At 47.3% G+C, this 20,141-nt stretch overlaps 1 protein-coding gene across 4 annotated transcripts in view; it reads left to right on the top strand.

Annotated features, from left to right (window-relative positions):
• FAM219A (family with sequence similarity 219 member A) overlaps positions 1-10,186 on the top strand; it is a 104,192-nt gene extending 94,006 nt beyond the window's left edge. The window contains exons 3-6 of one of the 4 annotated variants that reach the window (XM_075726459.1): positions 3,167-3,264; positions 8,284-8,364; positions 8,731-8,785; positions 9,980-10,186. In XM_075726459.1, the coding sequence (XP_075582574.1) occupies positions 3,167-3,264; positions 8,284-8,364; positions 8,731-8,785; positions 9,980-10,135 (390 nt within the window). In that variant the 3' untranslated portion in view covers positions 10,136-10,186. Of the gene's footprint in view, positions 1-3,161; positions 3,265-8,283; positions 8,365-8,730; positions 8,786-9,976 lie in introns of all 4 variants that reach the window. The other 3 variants (XM_075726457.1, XM_075726456.1, XM_075726455.1) reach the window with 3 other exon arrangements.
• The last annotated feature ends 9,955 nt before the right edge of the window (positions 10,187-20,141 follow it).

Genomic DNA, 20,141 nt, shown 5'->3' with positions numbered 1-20,141 from the left:
CCTTGGGTGATGGTGGAATTAGCAGTAGTTCATAATAGTTGTAAGACTCAAATACTGGGTTTCCTTGCCTCAAAGCCTGATGTGGCTCATGTACATATCCACCACCTTCCAGGAGTTTGTCCTAACACACCAGGGCTGAGCAGACCTCCCATTCCCCCTGGCAGCCATCGCATTTTGGCCACTCAGGCCACTCAGGCCTGACTCAGGATTTACAGCATCCAAGAGGGAAATGAACTGTTCATTGATGCTTAAGAAATTTGGCTGGGGACACAGGCATGGATGTTCCTACCACACTTACATCGCATTGGGATTGTTCACTCCAAGCCACTAAATAAGTGAAAGAAGGGGTTAAATAGGAAATCTCATATCGTTCAGACCCACACGTTGCAATAGGAGTCAGTAATAGCATAGAAATAGTCATGGGAGAGACCTACTGGAGGAAAAAGACGCTTAGCTAAAGTCCCGATTCATCAGCCGAATGAGTAATCTGAGTTGGATAAGGGCATTAGTGCTTGTACCGAGCAATCAATGGAAAGCAGAGTGCCAGTCCATTTGAAAGGCTCAGGCAGGCCTTAACTGCCTTGACAGAAAATGAAACTTGTAACCTTGTTTCTGAGTCAGGTGCCTTTTGTGAATTATGCAGCCTCTTAAAGCATTGGCAGCTTGTCTCAGCACTGTATTTGTGGTCAGCGCTGCAGCTTCTGGTGTAGATGCGTGGACGCTGGGTTGTATTTAGGGTTGTAAACATTTGCCTCCATGAAAACCCTCTTTATCCCTCTGTGTCTGAATAGCAAAGTTCACGTGGCCTGTAAAATACCAGCCTTTTATATTCTGGAGACAGAGATAACCAATGCATTTGCAAGTTCTAGTCCTGAGAAATCACTCTGATTTAAGGTTTTGACATCGATTCTGTATCAGTCTCTTTGTTGCTCATGCCAGAGAGAGTTATTAATCCAATCCTTTTCCTGCCAAGTTCAATGAGCATTTATTCACCTCTGCTGTCAGCAGGAGGAGGGCTGGGCATGTTTGTAGGAGTACGTACTCTCCTTTGCAGGTTCCTCATCCACACTCATCATCACGATCTCTAGGCATCTCTGCTGCTTATTTGTCCCTCAAAAAAGGCAGCCTTGGACATGTGTCCCCCTGCTCTTACGTGCGTGGAAGGGACAGAGTTGGCCTGCCTTGCACTTGCACACCCTGGTAGGCAAGCTGCTTTTCCACATGTCGTGGTTTAGCCCCAGCCAGCAGCTCGGCACCACGCAGCCGCTCGCTCACTCCCCCTACCCCAATGGGATGGGGGAGAGAGTTGGAGGAGTAAGAGTGAGAAACACTCCTGGGTTAAGATAAGAACAGTTTAATAATTGAAATGAAGTAAAATAGTAATGATAATAATGACAATATAATAATGATAATAATAATATAGAAAGCAAGTGATGCACAATGCAATTGCTCACCACCCGATGACTGTACCCAGACAGTTCCCGAGCAGCAATCGCGGCTCCCCAGCCAACCCCCCCCAGTTTGTATACTGAGCATGACACCATATGGTATGGAATAGCCCTTTGGTCAGTTTGGATCAACTATCCTGGCTGTGCCCCCTCCCAGTTTCTTGTGCACCTGGCAGAGCATGGGAAGCTGAAAAGTCCTTGACTAGCATAAGCAGTACTTAGCAACAACTAAAAACATCAGGGTGTTATCAACATTCTTCTCCTACTAAATCCAAAACACAGCACTATGCCTGCTACTAGGACGAAAATTAACTCTATCCCAGCCGAAACCAGGACACACAACAAGTGGGAAAAGGTGCTTTTCTCTCCAAGGGGAATAATATCTGCAAGAGAAAAAATAAATGAGCACATTTCACACACTGCAGGGGAAGCAGAAGCAAAACAAATTCACTATTCAGGTTCCTCAGCAAGCAGTCTGGTAAACCCCTATTATTCAAACATGCCACAAAAATAGTTCTCAACATTTTCTCACACTCTGGAGAACGTTTTTAACCAGTCCCTTTTCTGCCTTACTAGCCCCACACGGCTTTTCCCTACAAGCCTTGCCTGGCATTGCAGGATGAGATCAAGGGAGTTAGCTCAACTTTTGCAGCTAATTCCTAACTCAACCCAACTGGTTTCCTATAAGAAACAAGGAAGAACTTTGAATCAGAAAACTGAATATTGGTTTCTATGAAAACTCATCATCCACAGGTTCCTATCCCTGCTGGAGGCAGGGCCATATTAATACAGCACAGACATTGCATACCTGCCGAAAGCTTAGCTTTAGGACCTGAATTCTAGTTGTGATCCTGTGGTAAGACGTTATTAAGAGAAATAGTCTCTCCTAAAGAACAAAGTAATTTAAATCCCCTCTTGCACTGAATACATGAAGAAAGCTTGACATACTGTTTGTGTTTTAAGGTACATTTCAGCAGCAAGTAGAACACAATCTGAAAATTTAAGCAAACAGTATGCTCTTTAAAAATACAGCTACAAATTGTTTCACTTTTTTTGTAAATAAGAAAGCAAACTCCCAAGAATCAATGTGAGATAAAAGAGAAAGACACACCAGGGACATCACAGATTGCCAGAAGGAGAAGCAGGGAAGGCAGCAACACTTTCTGCTGTAGGGTGTGTTAGTCTGGTGAGCTGCCGTCTAGGGAAACAGTAATAACTCAGGCCTGGTGTCAAGCTAGGCTGGACTAGCATTAAATAATGGTGCTGCTTTGATGGAGACACTCTTCTGTCCCCACTGGGCCCCTCAGTGGCAACTTCAATAGGAGGAGAAAAGGTAGAAGGATAAATTCCCTTGCCTGGCACAGAACACAATCTTAGGGTCCCTGTAGCAGCCAGGTGCAGATAGAGGCAAGGTCTCTGCCATTTCTCTGCCTCAGCTGGGTCTCATCTAAAAGCTTCGTGACCATCCTAGTGTGGCATTGTCAACAAGCTGCTGTGAGTACATTATTTTTAGCCCCTGGTGACGTTGAGGCACTGGGACACAGCTCATCTGGCCTTTGCAGTGTCCCTTCTTGGGAGATGAAGAGCTCATGTCCTTTGCTATTAATTCTTCTATGCCTTTTGCCGCTATCAAATCTGGGTTTCTGCAGCTGTATGGTGGCCAGCCAGGCTGTTGCCCTAATTTTGCTTTTCCCCTTTGTATCCTATATGCAGAGAAGCAGAGGGAGCTGGCTCGGAAGGGCTCCCTGAAGAACGGCAACATGGGAAGCCCAGTTAATCAGCAGCCCAAGAAGAACAATGTGATGGCACGAACAAGGTAAAGGACTGGAAAAGCATTCAGCTGAGCTCTAAGCTGCAATCCCTAATGGCTTGAGGATGGGCCAGGACGATGTTCATTGCCATTTGCCTACTGCCAAACACACTGCAAGAGCAGTGATGGCCCTTCCTGGAGCTGGGAGGCCCAAATGCTCTGTGCTGTGTTGCATCCCATGCCCTGGGGAGATGCAGGGACAACTGAGCCCAGGACCGGTGACAGTGCAGCCTGCAGGAGGCAGAGGCAGCCCAGCCTGGTCGAAATCAGGGGTTTGAGTTGGCTGTCTTGCATGTTCTGGGTAGCTTCATGTCACACGTAATCCTGCCAGCAGGAGAGGTACGATTCTGCTTCATGTAACGCAAACTGGTTTAGAGCTTAGTTCTGCCTTGGCTGCTTTTATCACAGCAGCTCCCTGGCTCCTTTTTGATGATATCCCCTTCCCCATACTGATTGACTTAATGAAGGCTTGTAAATAATCCATCTCTGTGTGCTTTGCTGTACACCTCCTCCACACTTTGAACAGCACGGTCATACTTTGCTGGAGCTGCTTTGGCACACCTCTGTATGACAGTATCAGACAGTGCTACAAACTGCTGTAAACAAAGGCATTCCTAGCTGAATACTTTCTTTTAGAGTATTTCTATTTTTTCCATGCAAGCTTCAGTACACCAATGTATTACTAACCTGCATTCAGGAGGCAGGAACCCCCCTGAGCCCACAGGATTGCATGCTTTGCATGCTATTAGAAAGGTGGCAGTTTTTAGTGGAGGACCTCACTTAAAATGACAGAAGAATCTGCCGTGAATGCTGGGTGTTTACTAATGAATGGGAAAGTTGCATGGATTACCATATATTAAGTAGAACAGGAGCTGCAGGTCAGAGCCTCTCTTTATGCAACATATCTGACAGATGAGGTTCCTTGTTTACATTAATTCCCAAAACCCAAAATAGTAGCCATAAATCATGCCAGGACTTCGTCAAGTTTTAGTTTTAAGCCCCTGCAATGTTGGTGGAATATGCTGCATTGCTCCCTGCTCTGTGTTTTGAGACCATGTAAAGGAGTTAGGCCCTTCATGGCAGCAAGAAATTCAGCAAATGCTCTCAGCTGGGTTTTCCACACCCACTGTTTCTCCTTGTCTTCCAAATACAAGCTGGAAAGACTTGGTTTCTTTTGGCAATAGGCTGCATGCTAGCTTCCTGAGAGGAATGGTAGCAGATTTGCTGCTTGAGAGATTTAGAAACACTGAAATTAGCAGAGGAAGATGGTAAGTACAGGTGCCTACCTGTAAAATTAGTGACTTCTGCTTGGAGAGATTGTTGTTTCCTAGCTGCCAATGGAAAGAAGAGTGATTTGAGTGGGGAAGAGCAGAGCAGTGACACCTATTGACACAAACTTTTGAACAGCCAGCTCAGTTTTATTCCATTTGTGGACATCGGAGCACTGTTCAGAGGACATGTGGACCCCTCCAAGCCAAGCCTAGCCTGCTGGCAATAGACTTGCTTTTCTTAGTTACTTTTCACACAGCTTTTAGAAGCAACCCTTGGGATCTGCAAAACAGGGGTTTCCAGCCGTTGCTTTAGTAGCAGATGTAGCCAAGCTCCATTGTTCCCATATGGCTGGGAGGTGTCTGGCACAGGGTCTCACCAGCCCAAGTCCCTTCATCCCCCAGCTCCCTTGGTTTTCTGGGAACCAAGCTGCACTACGAGCACAGCCCTAGTAGTATCTCAGAATGGTTCAGTCTGTCTTGCCACAGACAGGGCAACCCCAGGAAGGCAGAAATGCCACAAGCTTGTTCAAGCAGCTTCTTTTCACAATATAATGGCTGCAGGATAATGGGAGATGCTCCAGTGGGATACACTGCAAAACGTCCAGGTTATGGTTTAAGTCTGAACTGCTGGCTTCCTCTGGTCTCTGCAGGAGGAGAATAAGCTAAAGCCTTTTCCCCCTTTTTAACAGTTCTGCTGTTCTCATCAAATATGTTTTCCTTCATTCAGGCAAACCATACTGCATCTCCTAGTCTCTACTCCACCTCCCCTTCCTTCCTCAAGGCTTCTGTTCTGCTGTATTATCTGTATGAATTTCTGACATCCAGCCTCTAGTACCAGGTTGCCTTCACCATTCAGTCTTCTCCTGGGGCAGGGGCACAGCCAGCCTTAGAGGTGAAAGGATCTGGATCCATAACACGCTCATTCTCCCTGAGGGCAAACAAAATGTGAACAAAGTTGGGGTGATGCTGGCACACTTGCTACGAGTAGAGGCAGAGCCCACAATGCCATCCGCAGCACTTGGGCATTGCCAGATATTGCAGTCCACTCTGAGGATAACCTAAACTCGGATTTGTGTCGTAACATATTTCATGTTAAGTGAGCAAAAACACCAAGACAAGAAGCTCATATTGGGACAGCTGCAGATGAAAGCAGCTACAACGGCTACCTGGCTTTGTTCCAAGGATAGCAGGAAGCTAAAATAAGGACAATCAGGAAGTGAGGGAAAGACTTAGATCAGGACAGAGACATTATCACAGTTTTGTCTGTTGCAGAAAAATTCAAGTTCTGTCTTATTAAGAAAAAAGACATTTCTCAAGGAAAAGATGTAGTGATTTTTTTTTTAATCAAGTAAATAGCACCACAAAGGGTTCTTCTCCTAGATCCCCCAATAGTGCTTTGTTCACCCATGACATAGTAACAACCATCAGCAAGTATATATGGAGCAGTTCCAGGAAACTACAGGTCTGTCATTCTGACCTTGGTGCTGGGGGAGGTTATGGAGCAGATCATCTTGAGTGCCATCACGCAGCACATACAGAACAAACAAGCAATCAGGCCCAGCCAGCATGCGTTTATGAAAGGCAGGTCCTGCTTGACTAACGTGATCTCCTTCTACGACAAGGTGACCCACTTAGTGGATAAGGGAAAGGCTGTGGATGTTGTCTACCTAGATTTTAGTAAAGCCTTTGACACTGTTTCCCACAACATTCTCCTGCAGAAACTGCCTGTTCATGGCTTGGACAGGCATACTCTTCTCTTGGTAAAAAACTGGCTGGATGGTTGGGCCCAAAGAGTTGTGATGAATGGAGTTAACTCCAGGCGGACAGTCACAAGCGGTGTTCCCCAGGGCTCAGTACTGGGGCCAGTTCTGTTTCGTATCTTTATCAATGATCTGGATGAGGGCATCAAGTGCACCCTCAGTAAGTTGCAGATCACACCAAGTTGGTTGGGAGTGTTGATCTGCTGGAGGGTAGGAAGGCTCCACAGAGTGATCTAGACAGGCTGGATCAATGGGCCAAGGCAAATTGTATGAGGTTGAACAAGGCGAATTGCCGGGTCCTGCACTTGGGTCATAACAACCCCATGCCCTGCTACAGTGGCTGGAAAGCTGCCTGGCAGAAAAGAACCTGGGGGTGTTGGTCAGCAGTGTGCCCAGGTGGCCAAGGCAGCCAACAGCATCCTGGCTTGTATCAGGAATAGTGTGGCCAGCAGGAGCAGGGAGGTGATTGTCCCCCTGTACTTGGTACTGTTGAGGCCGCACCTGGAATACTGTGTCCAGTTTTGGGCCCCTCACTCCAGGAAAGACATTGAGGTGCTGCAGCGTGGCCAGGGAAGGGCAACGAAGCTTGGTGAAGGCTCTGGAGAGCAAGTCTTATGAGGAGCGGCTGAGGGAACTGGGGTTGTTTAGCCTGGAGAAGAGGAGGCTGAGGGGAGACCTTATCACTCTCCACAACCACCTGAAGGGAGGTTGTGGCGAGGTGGGGATTGGTGCAGCAGGTTGGAAATTCTGCGTCAGCTTTAAAATTAATTTCTTTAATCTTGCATTTCAGTGAACATAGTAAGAAAATACAACTAGTCCTGAACCTATGTATTTGCTTTCTGATAACATTTGATGTATTTTACCCTTCATGAGCCTCCCCATCTTCAGTGCCTGGCAGGCCTTTGTATTGCTAAAATTTTAATTGCTTCCTGAAACTTTCTGAGCAGAAGCAGAAAAACATGTCAGGTAGTTAGAGAGCAGTTGGAGCATGGATGAGGTGGATTATCATCTTTAGATTTGTATTTCCCAAACTCTTAGTGAAGCATCATTGTGCATCATTGTGTGTTGTTAAAGACCAGTTCTTCATTTGGGAGAAAACCTGAGTTAACCCAGTGAACGAGGAGATTTTAATCACTCTTACTGTTCCCACCTGCTGAACATAGAATCTAATTCTCTTTGCTCAGTTTGGTTGATCTTATTTTAAACATGAACCAAAGTCTTTGTGCAGTTTTGTGGATGAAAGAACTCTGTTGTGAACTAGATACCATTGTATTAATGCATTTTCCTTATCCTAGAAGCTCTGAAGCCTGTATTCCATTTCACAAACTCTATCAGGCAATTAAAGGTGCAAAGTCATCGTCAGCCTTTGTAACACTTCTGATGACAAGAAAATCATTATAAAATAATGGGATTTAAAAAGTGCTAGTCTGACTGGGCTCTTAAGCTGCACCCACCAGCTCATATTTCTCATATTACTAAGTTTAGGACTGAGACCTCAGCAGTGTTTTGTTGATGGGGGCTGGGTAGGGACTCAGGCAGAAAAGACCACATCCCTGATTTCCAACAGTAGAATAGTAGGAGCACTGAGTCTCTGCCTTCCCCTAGCCTCTTTCTCCTATTTACTTATTGCTCATGTCACGTACTCATTGCTAGGAAAAAAAAGCAACACAAAAATGAACAATCTGATACAACAAGCAGTGCTAGCCAAACGGGTTCACCAGAATGAAGTGCAGAGTGTACCAATGCTTTTTTCTTCCAGGGAGGAGCATGTTCCCAAGGCATGTCTAGCATTCATCCCTGTGAAACTGCTCTAAGCTACCCAGGGACACAGATAGCTTCCTCTGAATTGCATCCATTTAAATGTCTTGACCGATAAGGGAGGGCTTGCCAGGAAGTGAAACAGGGGAAGCCAAATTATCTTATAGCTTTACCCTAGACTATGTGTGGTACTGAGCTTTACTATGTGGTTAACAGAGAACATTTAATTATTTCAGACTCGTCGTTCCAAACAAGGGCTATTCGTCATTAGACCAGAGTCCAGATGAAAAGCCACTCGTTGCCCTGGATACGGACAGGTATGCAAAGTGTTAATAAGATGATATACATTACGGTGCAAGTGCATTTTCATGCCAGAGTGCAGCACTGGAGCTAACTCCTGCTGAAACCACTCTTGCAGGCCATTCTTGCTCTTCCTTGCTGTGCCGTTTGGCATATGCTGAACTGGTATGTGTGTGTAAACAAGTAGGAACGGACGTGAGTAAAGAGCACTGTTATGGAAAGATGTGAGGGTCACAGATGAAAGTTGCTCTCCAGGCTCCCTTGATATAACTTCTCTGTGCCTCAAGGGCAGCTTCATGGCACGAGAAAGATAGGACTAACCAGGGAATACAGGTGTGTCTAACTGTTTCCTTCTTTGCTATATATCTTGTCCTTCCCTGCAGTGATGATGACTTTGACATGTCCAGATATTCCTCCTCGGGATACTCATCAGCTGAGGTGAGTTATACTCTCTCCTGCCATCCTTGCCATGAATGCTAATAGTAGAGCAACCAGAAACAGCTTAGAGTGGTCTTGTACTGCCAGAAATGGCTACACAACGAATTTACCAGTGGTGTAGACACTGCAAGTCTGGAAGGGGCCATGGCAGAAACTGTCATGTTTCTTTCTTCCCTGGTGATCCAGTTGGCTCCATCCCTGCACTGCCATGGCACAGAAATCTTCCCATCGGCTGTTTTCACAGCTACCTTTGGCTTCACTGAAGCTTTTCACAGTTCTGCTTAGTCCTGCAGTGTTGGCCCATGTGGTGCAAAAGCATCAACTTGTCTGTCATGCCAGTTCAGCAACCATATTCTTGCCAAGGATACAAATAAAGGATCTGAAGGTGTGCTGTGATTTCCAGTTCTTGGGGCGGTCAAGGTCACCCAGTGCGTGTTTACTTGGAGCCCGCAGAAATTCCAGGGACGACTTGCAGATACGAACTTTTGCCCTGTGAAAGAGAAAAGGCAGGAAGCTCAGTCTTGTTAAATCCTCTGCATTGTTTCTGAATATATTCCCAAGCTCTCTCCTGAATTAGTTGCTCAGTCTCTGGCTACTGCTTCTGCAGGATCTCATTTTACATCCAGGGAGCTGAGCACACAAGCTGCTGGGAACTCATCCCCCCTATATCCCTCCTTGGGAAAAATACATCTGAAACACAGAGAAACAGCCAAGAGCAGGGACCAGATCAAATGATCTGGGCCATCTCTGGGCCTTGGTGAAGTGTTGTTCACCCAGATCTGGTTAGACAGCACTTGAATCTGAGATTACAAAGAGCCAAGAGGCTCTACCACCTTTCAACAGAGTGTCCCAGACTGAAAGGAGGGACTGCCCAGCTGCCAGTTGGTTTATTAACAATATTATTACATTACTTTAAATGAGGGCTTGTCTTCATGGAGAGATTATTCCAGAATAAAATAGTGTATTCACTTGCTGCTCTGGAATATCGCACTCTAGATATTCCTATCCTGGAAGAAGCTAGAAGAGAAGGCAGCCCTCACCTGTCAAAAGAGTCAAAACTGGGATTCTTTCAGTGGTGGGGCAGCTGCTAATGATGGGAAAATATATTCCAGAATAAGGGACCTCCTTCATCTTCTGACCATCAGAAGCAGGAAGTCTTAAGTGTTTGACTGTTTGTCTCTTTGTCTGTAGCAGATCAACCAAGACTTGAACATCCAGCTGCTAAAGGATGGGTACCGGTTAGATGAGATCCCAGATGACGAGGACCTCGACCTAATCCCCCCTAAATCGGTCAACCCTACCTGCATGTGTTGCCAAGCCACCTCCTCCACCGCCTGTCACATCCAGTAGTGAGGCCGGCAGGCTGTGATCAGTGCTTTCCACTATAACTGTAAAACTTAACAGCCATTGCTTCCTCCTATGGTAGGACGTGCACCTCTTTGTGTTCATGGAGCCAGGAGAAACCAAAAAATTCATTTTATGATTGGTTGATAAGTTATTTTAAACTATGGTTAAACAAAAGAGAAGTTGCTCAAAGTGCCAGGCAGTGCCTGGCAGAGCTGACTGGTCTGGAGAGCGAATGCAGAGGGGTCCAGAGATACCTCCTTGGTTTGTGTAGGCACAGGGGATGTTTTGTAAGGTGTCTGTTCCAGAATGGGAAGGGTCAGATGGGGCTGCAGGTAATCCTGCCCACCAAAACCAATCCATCTGTGAGATCAGGGGTGAGTCTGAGGTGTCAGGGGTTTTACCATTGAGAGGGGGTCAGTTCTTAATTCATTCACTAAACCTGTTTCATTTGTGTAACCAAAATGATGCTGTAACTGGGGCACAGGAATGGGAACAGTGCAGGGCAGCCTTTCTTATGGCAAGGCTAGCCAGAACTAGCATGACACAATTCATTCACTTGCAAAGAGGACAAATAGGTGGCATTTCACTGTGAGTCAGTACTAGCTAGAGCTGTCAAGTCATATATCCGATGCAGTCTACCCTTAGCTCCACATTAAATTGTCACCAAACACATCAGATTCGATCTGCAATCCATCTGTGCTCTTCAGGGATTCAGTCCTTGCCCAAGAATACCATACTCCTGAGTTCAGTCCAGTGACATATACTGACTTGAGCCTATACTTAATTCTCATGAGACCCATCTGCTTCCAAAAATCTTACTTTGTTCAACTAAGAAAAAATGAATCCTGCATGAGACAGGACTAGAGCTGCACAGTATGAAGGTCAGTGCCAGAAAAGCTAGTTGAAGAAAGTACATTTTTACAGTGCTCGACTGTTGATATTCTCTTGACACTGCGTCTCTTGGTGCCTGTGGGAGAGATTTGTTAATGCTGAAGGCATCGGTGTGGTGTAGTCAGACTTTAGGGGAGTTTTCAGCAACACCAGGATTACGAACAGCTTCAGCTGAAAAACAACCATGAGAGGAAACTACTGTTTATCCCATCTCTGCCCACTTGTGAACCAGGCTTGGTCTGTGTTAGAGCTGTCCCATGTTGGGAGCAATTGTGTTTATTTGGTGCTGGAATAGTCAGGAAACCTGGTGTTACATTAGGTTCCTGGACTGAATTGCCAGTTCACCAATGCAAAATCATTTCTGGAATTAGGAAACATGTCCTCTCTTTGGCTGGTCTTACCCTGCTGGCTTCAGCATACGTAGGGCTCAGGTGAGGGATGGGCTGACATTTTTCTTGGTGTTGAAATCTTTTGCCGTAGGCATGACTATGTGTTTTCCTGCCCTGCCAGGAGGAAGGACCACCTGCTTTGCATCATCACGTGCTTTATTAGCCCAGGGAAGGGAAAAAGTGAAGCCAATTCTGAGCTTCCCATCAGAACTCCAGAGTCACAAAGCAGAGCCTGAGCTCCACTCCGACAGACAGATCCCCCATTTGAAATCTACATGAAGTAAGCTGAGTCTTTAAGAAGTCCTGTTCATGATTAGGAGGAGATTTATTTAACAACCTGCAGTTTTACTCTGTGCAGCACAAAGCACGATACCATCCACAGCGTGAGCAAAAGAGCAGGCTCACAAGATTCCTGGTCTTTATTATTCACTGGCTGGTATGGGCAACTGTTAAAGCTATGTTTGCCCCACTCCCCCCTCCTAAAACAGCACTTTGCCACCCTCGCTTCAGGCCATAGAAAGAGGACTGAGTGGTGCTGTTTACTGAGCATCCCTGCCTCCTCATGCAGTACTGCTGGTTAACTTGCCAGCTCCTCTAGGAATAGTGTTCCTCAAGTGAATTCCTCGCGCTTTCTCACCACCTGGTAGTGCTGAGGGGGAGTATTTAAAAAATGTTTCTAAAGAAGCACAAAGCATCAGGTCTCCAATTCTTTGCTTCTTCCTTTGTGTGCCTGCTTTCCAGTGCGAGCTCAGGTTGAGGTTAGCAAGTATCTGGCTCGGGAGAAGAGCTCTAACAACTCTGTGTAGAGAGAAAAGATAAAAGAGGAAAAAACATTCCTTAAGGAGTCTTTTTTTTAATAAGGAATGTAGTCAAAACCTAACAGAAACACCATGGTCAAACCAAATCCTATAGGACATGACCAAGTCTTTAAATTTTCACTCTTCTAAAGAGGGACTTCGCAGTTCAGCATTGGTACCATGCAACATCTTCATTGCATTTATCCTCCTGGGTCAGTCTCTGTGCCTTCCAGCCAGGCTGCACATGCTCAGCCTTTCCCACAGCCCTTTCTCAGGAGCTTGGAGCATTTCAGTGTGCCTGCTAGAGCAACAAGCCATCTGTTTACATGGGTCAGCCATGGAGGACTGCAGGTCCCACGGGTCTCCGTCATGCTGCCATCATGTTTGGTCGAAGAGAGATTGAGGCTTGCTGGCACTGTATCTCCCAGGGTTAACACCTCCTCTCTGAAAGACAGACCTTCCATGATAACCACGGCCCCATGGCACCACGACCAAGTCCCCTTATTGCCCCTGTTGCTGTTTTTTGCCTGCCATGTGCCCTGAGGCATTCCTCAACCCTGAAACCCTGCAACTGCCCTCAGCCCTTTGCATTGTGTGATGTGCATCTGCTTCCAGCACAACCCTTTAGGGAGTGAGGGAGATAAATTTAAATCTTAAACCCAGTGCTTCCTCCAAATACAGACTGAAGCACAAGCCAAGTGTTTTTCCCTCTGCACAGGAACTGGTTGCACAAATAGCTAGTTTGGCATGACAGTACGGGACCATAAAATGGCAATTTTTTGGCTTCTCCTCTCTATGCTTTGTGTTCATATATTTTATTAGGGGAATAAAGTAGAAAGGGTGGGGAAAAGTAGTTACCTGTGTAGGGTCATTATCAGGAAGGCTGAATGGATTAAGGCAATGCACATGTGGCTATCGTAGAAAATTGAACACTAACCCTTCTGAACCGCAGCCCCTTAAGCAGGTTATGACCATGCGGCACGTTTGTTGGCTCATTATGGAATATGGTGGACAGCCCATCAGTATGTACTAACTGCAGACTGGGCTGTCTCCCCCTGCCTGGTCTCGTGTTCAGACCTTTGCTTCAGCCAGAATGTTTTCCCTGTGCCCTCATTGGAGGTTACGCTGTGGCGATTTCCTGGGAAGGTGTAAAGATACATGGCCATTCTGTCACTGCTCTCCTTAGACCAGTCTCTGCCACCATGGCCTGGAGAAGGCAAAAGCAAAGAGCACCGACCCCGACTCTGTCGCGGCATTATAAAGTCCTAACATCTGCAGAGCTGCTGGGCACTCTCCTAAATGCAGATTGCACACAAGAAAGCAAATTGTTCCTTGTTCCAGTCTTTGCGCCAAACCAGATGGTCTTATCAGGCCCCATTTTGAGTCCAAAGTTGTACAGAATACCAAGGGGAGGAGCACCATGGAGTACGAAGGGCTGCATCGCTATCCATCTAAATTACCATGCAAATAGGATTTAAGGATATTGATGCTGGTGCCTCCACAAAGAAATTTGCATTTGATGCCTCCTAAAGTCAGGCTGGCTTTTTGTTATGATTTTATGTAATTTTAGTCACCAAATTACCTGAGTTTAAGCAAGTCCTTTCCTTTTTTCAGATGTTAATTTTGCCCTTTAATGTGAGCTGGCTTTGAACTCCAGGGTCTCAGCACTCAACTCTGTCTCTCCAGTCTGCAAATTCCCCATTTCCAGATGTCTGTGTGAGGAGGAACATCCTCCTAGTGTTGAGGAAGGTCTTTAGATAGCATGGTCTAGTCTGCTTTTCTTGTGGTTGTATAATAATAAATGCTGAAAGGAGGCTGATGTCCATGTGACCATCCCAAAGGCTCATTTAATGTCTTATCAGACATATCTTGAAGCCAACCTTTGGAACAGCCACTGGATCATATCTGACATTGCTGCATGTCTACACATACACTTGGCCATTGGGTCTGCTCTGCTGTTCTGGCTGTCTTGCCTGCAGATGCCTTGTGACTGCAAAAGCAGGCGGCCAAGCCTGCTGCATGGACTTCAAAAGGGACTTCAGGATGCTCCCCCCTGGACAGGATGGACTCAGCTGCTTCTGGTTTGTCTGTCCAGCTCCTTTCCCAAAAGGAGGCACCCGCTCTGCTCAGCTGTGTGCTGGCTGACACATTGGTCTGTGATCCGGAGCAGAACCCTTTCCTCTCCATGCAGAGTCTGTCCTCGGGCTGGCCTGCAAGCTGTACAACAGCATGCAGGAGGCTTGAAAAGTACAGCGCCCTGTATGTGACTCAACAGAAACATGAAGATGCTTTTGAAGAAAGGAAGGACCCAGCTGGGCACCAGATGGAATGACAGGAAAAGGAAAACAAGCAGTAACTAAAAGGTTGCCAAGTGCTGTCTTGGCCTAGGGCAGATCCCAGTTGTCCGAGTTAATCTGTTTCAGTACAGTGCTGATACCAGCAGGGAGCAAAGCTCGCTTTCAGATGCATACACCAGAAACACAGCGTCCCCAGGGTGGCACTGCAGCCAAATACTACTGCGGAGAGTCTGCTGGACTCAGAGCACAGAAATGAGATCTAGGTTCCCTTGCTGCTGTTGGCACGTGGTACACATTTGCTCTAACCTCAGGCAAGTCACATCCCCTCTTGATGTTCATTCCCTTCTGCAGCACAGGGGAGAAACCTGCCTTTCCAAGTTGCTACCACCACCCTGCATGGATGTTGCCAAGTGTGTGGTGGGCACCATTGATAGGATAGCTCTGCAAGCAAGATGCAAAAAGCATGCTATAGAAATTTTATGCATCTTTTCAAAGTACTACTATGCTTTCCCTCTGTTTACCAGCTTCTGATGTTGCTTGCAAGTGCCAGAAGGCTGCAGGGTGGAGATTAGTAAAGAGATTAAACAGCTTTGGGGGAAGATGTTTGGCAAGGATGTGTTTCCCAGTTATTTGGCAGCTGGCTCTCACACAACTGGCATCCCAACCTGCATGCTGCCACAGGGAGCATGTAAGATTTGGTGGCCCAACAGCACCATCCTCTGCTAGTAGAATTAAGGATCTTAGGAGTGCAAATGGGATAGCAAGTACTTATGAGAGGGAAGGGAGCAGTGAAGGGCTCATTTGGGATAATCCCACAGCAGTTTCATGCTCTTACTTTTAGCATCCATATAATGATTTGAAGGTATAAACTGGCACTTTTGCTTAGGTGCTTCCTTTACTTTTCCGTTCTCCCTTCAAGCTCACAAGGGGTATAGCCACTCTTACCTAGAACAAAGTAGGCTTTGCTACCTGGCTGCTGCTTGGCTCAGCAAGCACAGGCTGCATGTGCCACCACGAATATACCCTGGCTTTGACCTCTACCACTCTTCAGAGCTGACTCTTCACATCAGCCTCCTATTTCTACTTCTCACATCTCAAAAGAAACATCTGCACAGATGGGCAGTGCCACTGGGCAAGCTGGACTAGGTTGAGCCTAAGGGGGAAGGCATGGGAAGGTCTTCATTTTAAGGTGCTTTTCATCTCTAGGAGAACATTATATCCTTGTCACTTCCTTTCAAGGTTTTCCTGTGAGAGGGATTGCTCCAAACCTTGAACCACATCTCATCAGACAAACTTGCGTGTCTTACAGAGCCACACAAGCCCTGAAGCAGAAGGGCCAGCAATTTAGTAGAGGTTGTGACCTGGGATTACCTAGAGAAGATTAATGCAGGTTTCTCACAGGGGCTGGCATCTGTATTTTAATTCCCTGTATTACGCAGCTGAGCTGCTACATTGCTTGCAAAAAATTACAGCTATGTCCCCTCCTTTGCCTCCCTTGACATTGGTGGCAATCCCAGGATCACAGCAGCTAAATGCTGCCTGGCTGAGCACTGCTTTGACAGCCTGCTGGGGAGGCAAAGGCTGGGGACTAATTGAGATTACATGGAGCAGAGCACCGTGGCCCATGCAACCATCTCCCTGCCTTTGGAGAGCAGCTCTTCCCAGTGCTTCCCTGACACACTTGCCACTGGTGGTGGCTCTGAGCCTTGTTGTGCCTGGTCTGTGGAGCCATTTCCATAGTAACAAATGGTGATACAGGTGGAAGGTACAAAAGAAGCCTCATTAAAATGTCTCAGATGTGTCACTGGAAACCAGCACAGCAGGCACCAGGAAAAGCAAAGGCCACTGAAAGGCCGTGCTGAGATAAGTCCCATTACCTGCTGAGATCTTTGCCCTCCCATAGCAGCATTTCTCCCTTAGTTGCCCATCCAGCTGCCCCAGGTGAGCTCATTGGGAAGCACCGCTCTCCACCCAGGCTGCCTTCTTGCTTCTGCACCCCAGAAAAGCTATGACTCCATTTGCTACCCACTTTCCTCAAGCCCACGTGATTTGGGAGACAAGAAGTTTTTTGGGAGGTGTAATACAGATCTATGGAGGGAGCTGGAAAACTTGGACAAGCTCTCTTCACAATAGCCCTTCTGGTTTTGATCACCTTCATCCCCATCCCCAGCTCACAGATTTCTTTGCTCAGTTTCTTTGCACGGAAAAGCTGCGGTAGCAGCTGTGTTCAGCTTGTAGCTGCCTCTGTCCTGAGACAAACCCAAGGCAAACATCAGACCAGCAGGATATCCAACAACCATGATGATGGGTCAGCCAGAGAGCAGGGTGGGATTTCTCTTCGCCCACCTGAAGGCTGTGGGGCTGACGGTTCTCCAGGCTAGCGTAAAACCTTGGTGTGATCCAGCAAGCCAAGCCGGCTGCCTTCACCCTCCCAGTCTCAGTGCTGCAGGAGGTCTGGGACCCAAGCGCCAGGTCCCAGGCCTGCCAGCCTATGTGCTCCTGGTGCGGGCTGGAGACCTGCAGCGGAGGCGCAGGTGGGATGCCTGTCAGCTGTGCTCTTGCTGCACTGGGGCAGGGTGCTGTAAGAGATGCTGGTAGGGCTGTAGTTCTGCAGGGAGAAGGACTCTTGCAGAGGATGAAGTCTTTGCAGGGGAGAAAATTCAGAAAGTATGTGTTGTCGTCCCCCCCATTTTTGCACATTTTTAACCATTTTTACTCCTTCTGCAGAGGTTATTGAACCTCCAGTTTAATAAAGGAAATGAGCCACCATTAAACAGCTTTCTGAAGGGTCTGAAAGCACGCACTGCTTGCATGCAGAGCTGGTCTGTGCCTAACATGCGACTTCTAGACCTCATTGTACATCCTGTAGATGAGTCACTGTGTGCTGTGCAGGCACTGGGGTGGGAGAGTCAGCTGCTGGCCATCACACCAAACAGCCATGGCTTCCCAAACTGAAGAAGAATCAGACCAGGAAATGGAGGAAGGAGCAGCGACGTAGAAAGGTAGCTAGTTGTCACAGGTAATCTGCGGTATCCATGTCCAGTGGTTAGTCCTAGATTTGCAAGCCTTGTTCTGTTGCACACGTCCTTCTTCCACTCCTCTTTTCTCAAAGCAGCCATCACTTTTCCTCCCCCCCACCCCATGCACTAGTGATGAGCATCAGAGGCAGTTGCACCAAAGTGACTCTCAGCCCAGTTCTGCATCCCCCTCTGCCACCCGAACCCAAGGCAACATGGACAATTGTTGGCCATCACAAGTCTAGAAACTCCGCTTGGGTTTCTTTCCTCGCATACCGTAGCTTCCTCCGCATGTACTCTAGCAGGGCAGTACAGGAAGCTCTGACAGTGTCCCAAGAAGCCTCTTTGCCCCCTGGCAGCACCTTGCAGACATGCACCTTACTGGGAATGTACTGGGTCGATGCTGGTGAGATCTGGCACTGCTGATCTTCTGTAGGTGGCGGCTGATGGGGATCCACCGGGGGAAGCTGGCAGAAAGTGGCTACTGTCCCTTTTCTTTTCTTTTTTGAGGGAGAGGGGGATTTTTTTGGCATTAGGATTATTGTCCACCTTCCAGTGGCCAAGTTCTGGGCTGCATTAATAATTGGGGTTCATTGGCTGTCCTGGCAGGTATGGAGCTTCACATCAACCTTAATAGCAAACGTCATGGCTGTATCCAGAGCCTGGATACAGGCTGGGTTTCTCCCATGCTGGCAAAGTGCTTTCAGCAGGCTCCAGACAGACTCTGGCAGACAGGGAAAGAGCACTCCTCCAAGTCCAGATCAATTCTGCACTTCCATTTTGTGTCCTCAACTTGGAAAAAACTCAACCCAAGCAAATGCTTCCCAGGTGTCCTTTCCCCGTGTGATGCCTGGCACCCCAGAGGAGGGGGTGGTGGGAGGCATTTCAGGATCACCAAAAGCAAGATCCTTTTTGGATGTATTTAATGGAAATATCTCTCAGGAGGAGAGACCTCCCAGCCTTTGCATTAATCTCAAGAGCAGGAGATGAATTTCCGGCTGTCCTTGCATATAGTGAAACATAGCTGAAACAGCCAAATGCAAAGTAGAGTTAAATGTAGGGTTTGACCTGAATAACCTTTTAATTAGGAAGATAAATTTGTTGTAGCTTGACCTTAGTCCATGTTAGGAACCTGCTAATCATTTGACATGCAGAGTGTATTAATGCTGCACTTAACTTGGCCATTGGTTTTATTATCCAGTTTTGGGAGTTTTTTCACTCCTAAGGCATCAATCTGCATCTTGTATGGGTTTTCTTTTCTTTCTTTTCTTCCTGTTCAGAACATGTAGCACACTGTTGTACTTCCGTTCCCATCTGCGTAGAGTATTGCCTTAAACAGATCAGTTGTGTTGTGGTTTGTTCTGGATTTTCTTTTTTCTAGCATCAGTTTTATGCATTAATTTATTTTAAAATGTGGGGTTTTTTCGAAAACATGAAACATGTATAATATTTTTTTTAACATTTCCATTGCAGTATTTATCATTGTTACTGGTTGTGTGTAGTGTAACAGAATTAATGATATTAAAAAGCATACATATGAAAACCAGCCTGCCAGCCTTTCTCATTGGAGTGAACCAGGGTGAGAGGGTATGAACTGCACCATCTCCTCTGAGCCCCCAGCAATCACGGATACTGAAATCGGGGGGTGCCAGCCTTCACACCACGGCCAATACCAGCCTGCTTGGGCCCAGTAGAAGCGGCTGGTGTGGAGCTATGCCGTATGGCACAGGTAAACCCGCCGGGGCCAGCCAGCCCCCAGCCAGCATTTGGAAAATGCTCTCCCCAACAGAAGGTGCTTCTGTACGACACCGACGGGTGAAGTAACCTTTTCTGCAGCATTGCAGCCATTTCTGCCCCTTGAAGCTGTTGGCACGAGAGCCAAGCACTGATTTTAAAGTCCAATGCCAGCAGCTGGAAACGCCAGGGACCACCTGGTGACAGCCATGGGGGTGCCAGTGGCTCATGCTGGCAGCCAGTCCAGTACAGGATTAGTTCCCCCGCAAACCAAGAGGCTTGGACTCCACCTCTCTGCAGAGTGGTGCTCCCCAGATCTGTGCCCTGGGGGGCTCCAAGGCCATGGAGCTGGGGATGTGGGGGGGCTAGGCACCCCCATGTCCATCTTTCCTTCCCTGGCTCCCAGAGGGGTGCAGGGCCGATGCAGAGCCTAAGCCTGGCTCAGCAGAGACCAGCGGGGTGTGAAAATCAACAGCAGCTTGTTTTCTTCATTTCATCTCTAACAGTGCATTAATCACGTTGACCTGGAGGCATTCGGGTGCCCCAGGCTTCCCAGCCCCACTGTCGGCCACAGCAAACAGAGCAGGGCTCTGCAGCCTTTCAGGGGGCAGGTTGGCCTCCACCCTGCCAAAATGGACATGGGTCTTCACCGATCATCTCCAAAAACATGGCAGCAGAGGAGCCGGAGTCAGGAGCAGAGCAGGGCTCTGAGTTGGCACTGTGAGACAAGCCAGGCCAGAGTGGGGTTTCTGCAGGGGCAGGGATTTCTCTTTGACTCTCCAGCTTGGGGAAAAGCAAACCCAGTTCATGCAAATCCCTCCCTGGCATAACCCAGCTGCCTCTCTGCACTGAGATGGATGAGGATCGCTTACTCTGACTGCAGA

Source organism: Pelecanus crispus, chromosome Z (genome assembly GCF_030463565.1).
Source record: "Pelecanus crispus isolate bPelCri1 chromosome Z, bPelCri1.pri, whole genome shotgun sequence".
Taxonomy (NCBI): domain Eukaryota; kingdom Metazoa; phylum Chordata; class Aves; order Pelecaniformes; family Pelecanidae; genus Pelecanus; species Pelecanus crispus.
This window is presented reverse-complemented; position numbering and strand designations above follow the sequence as displayed.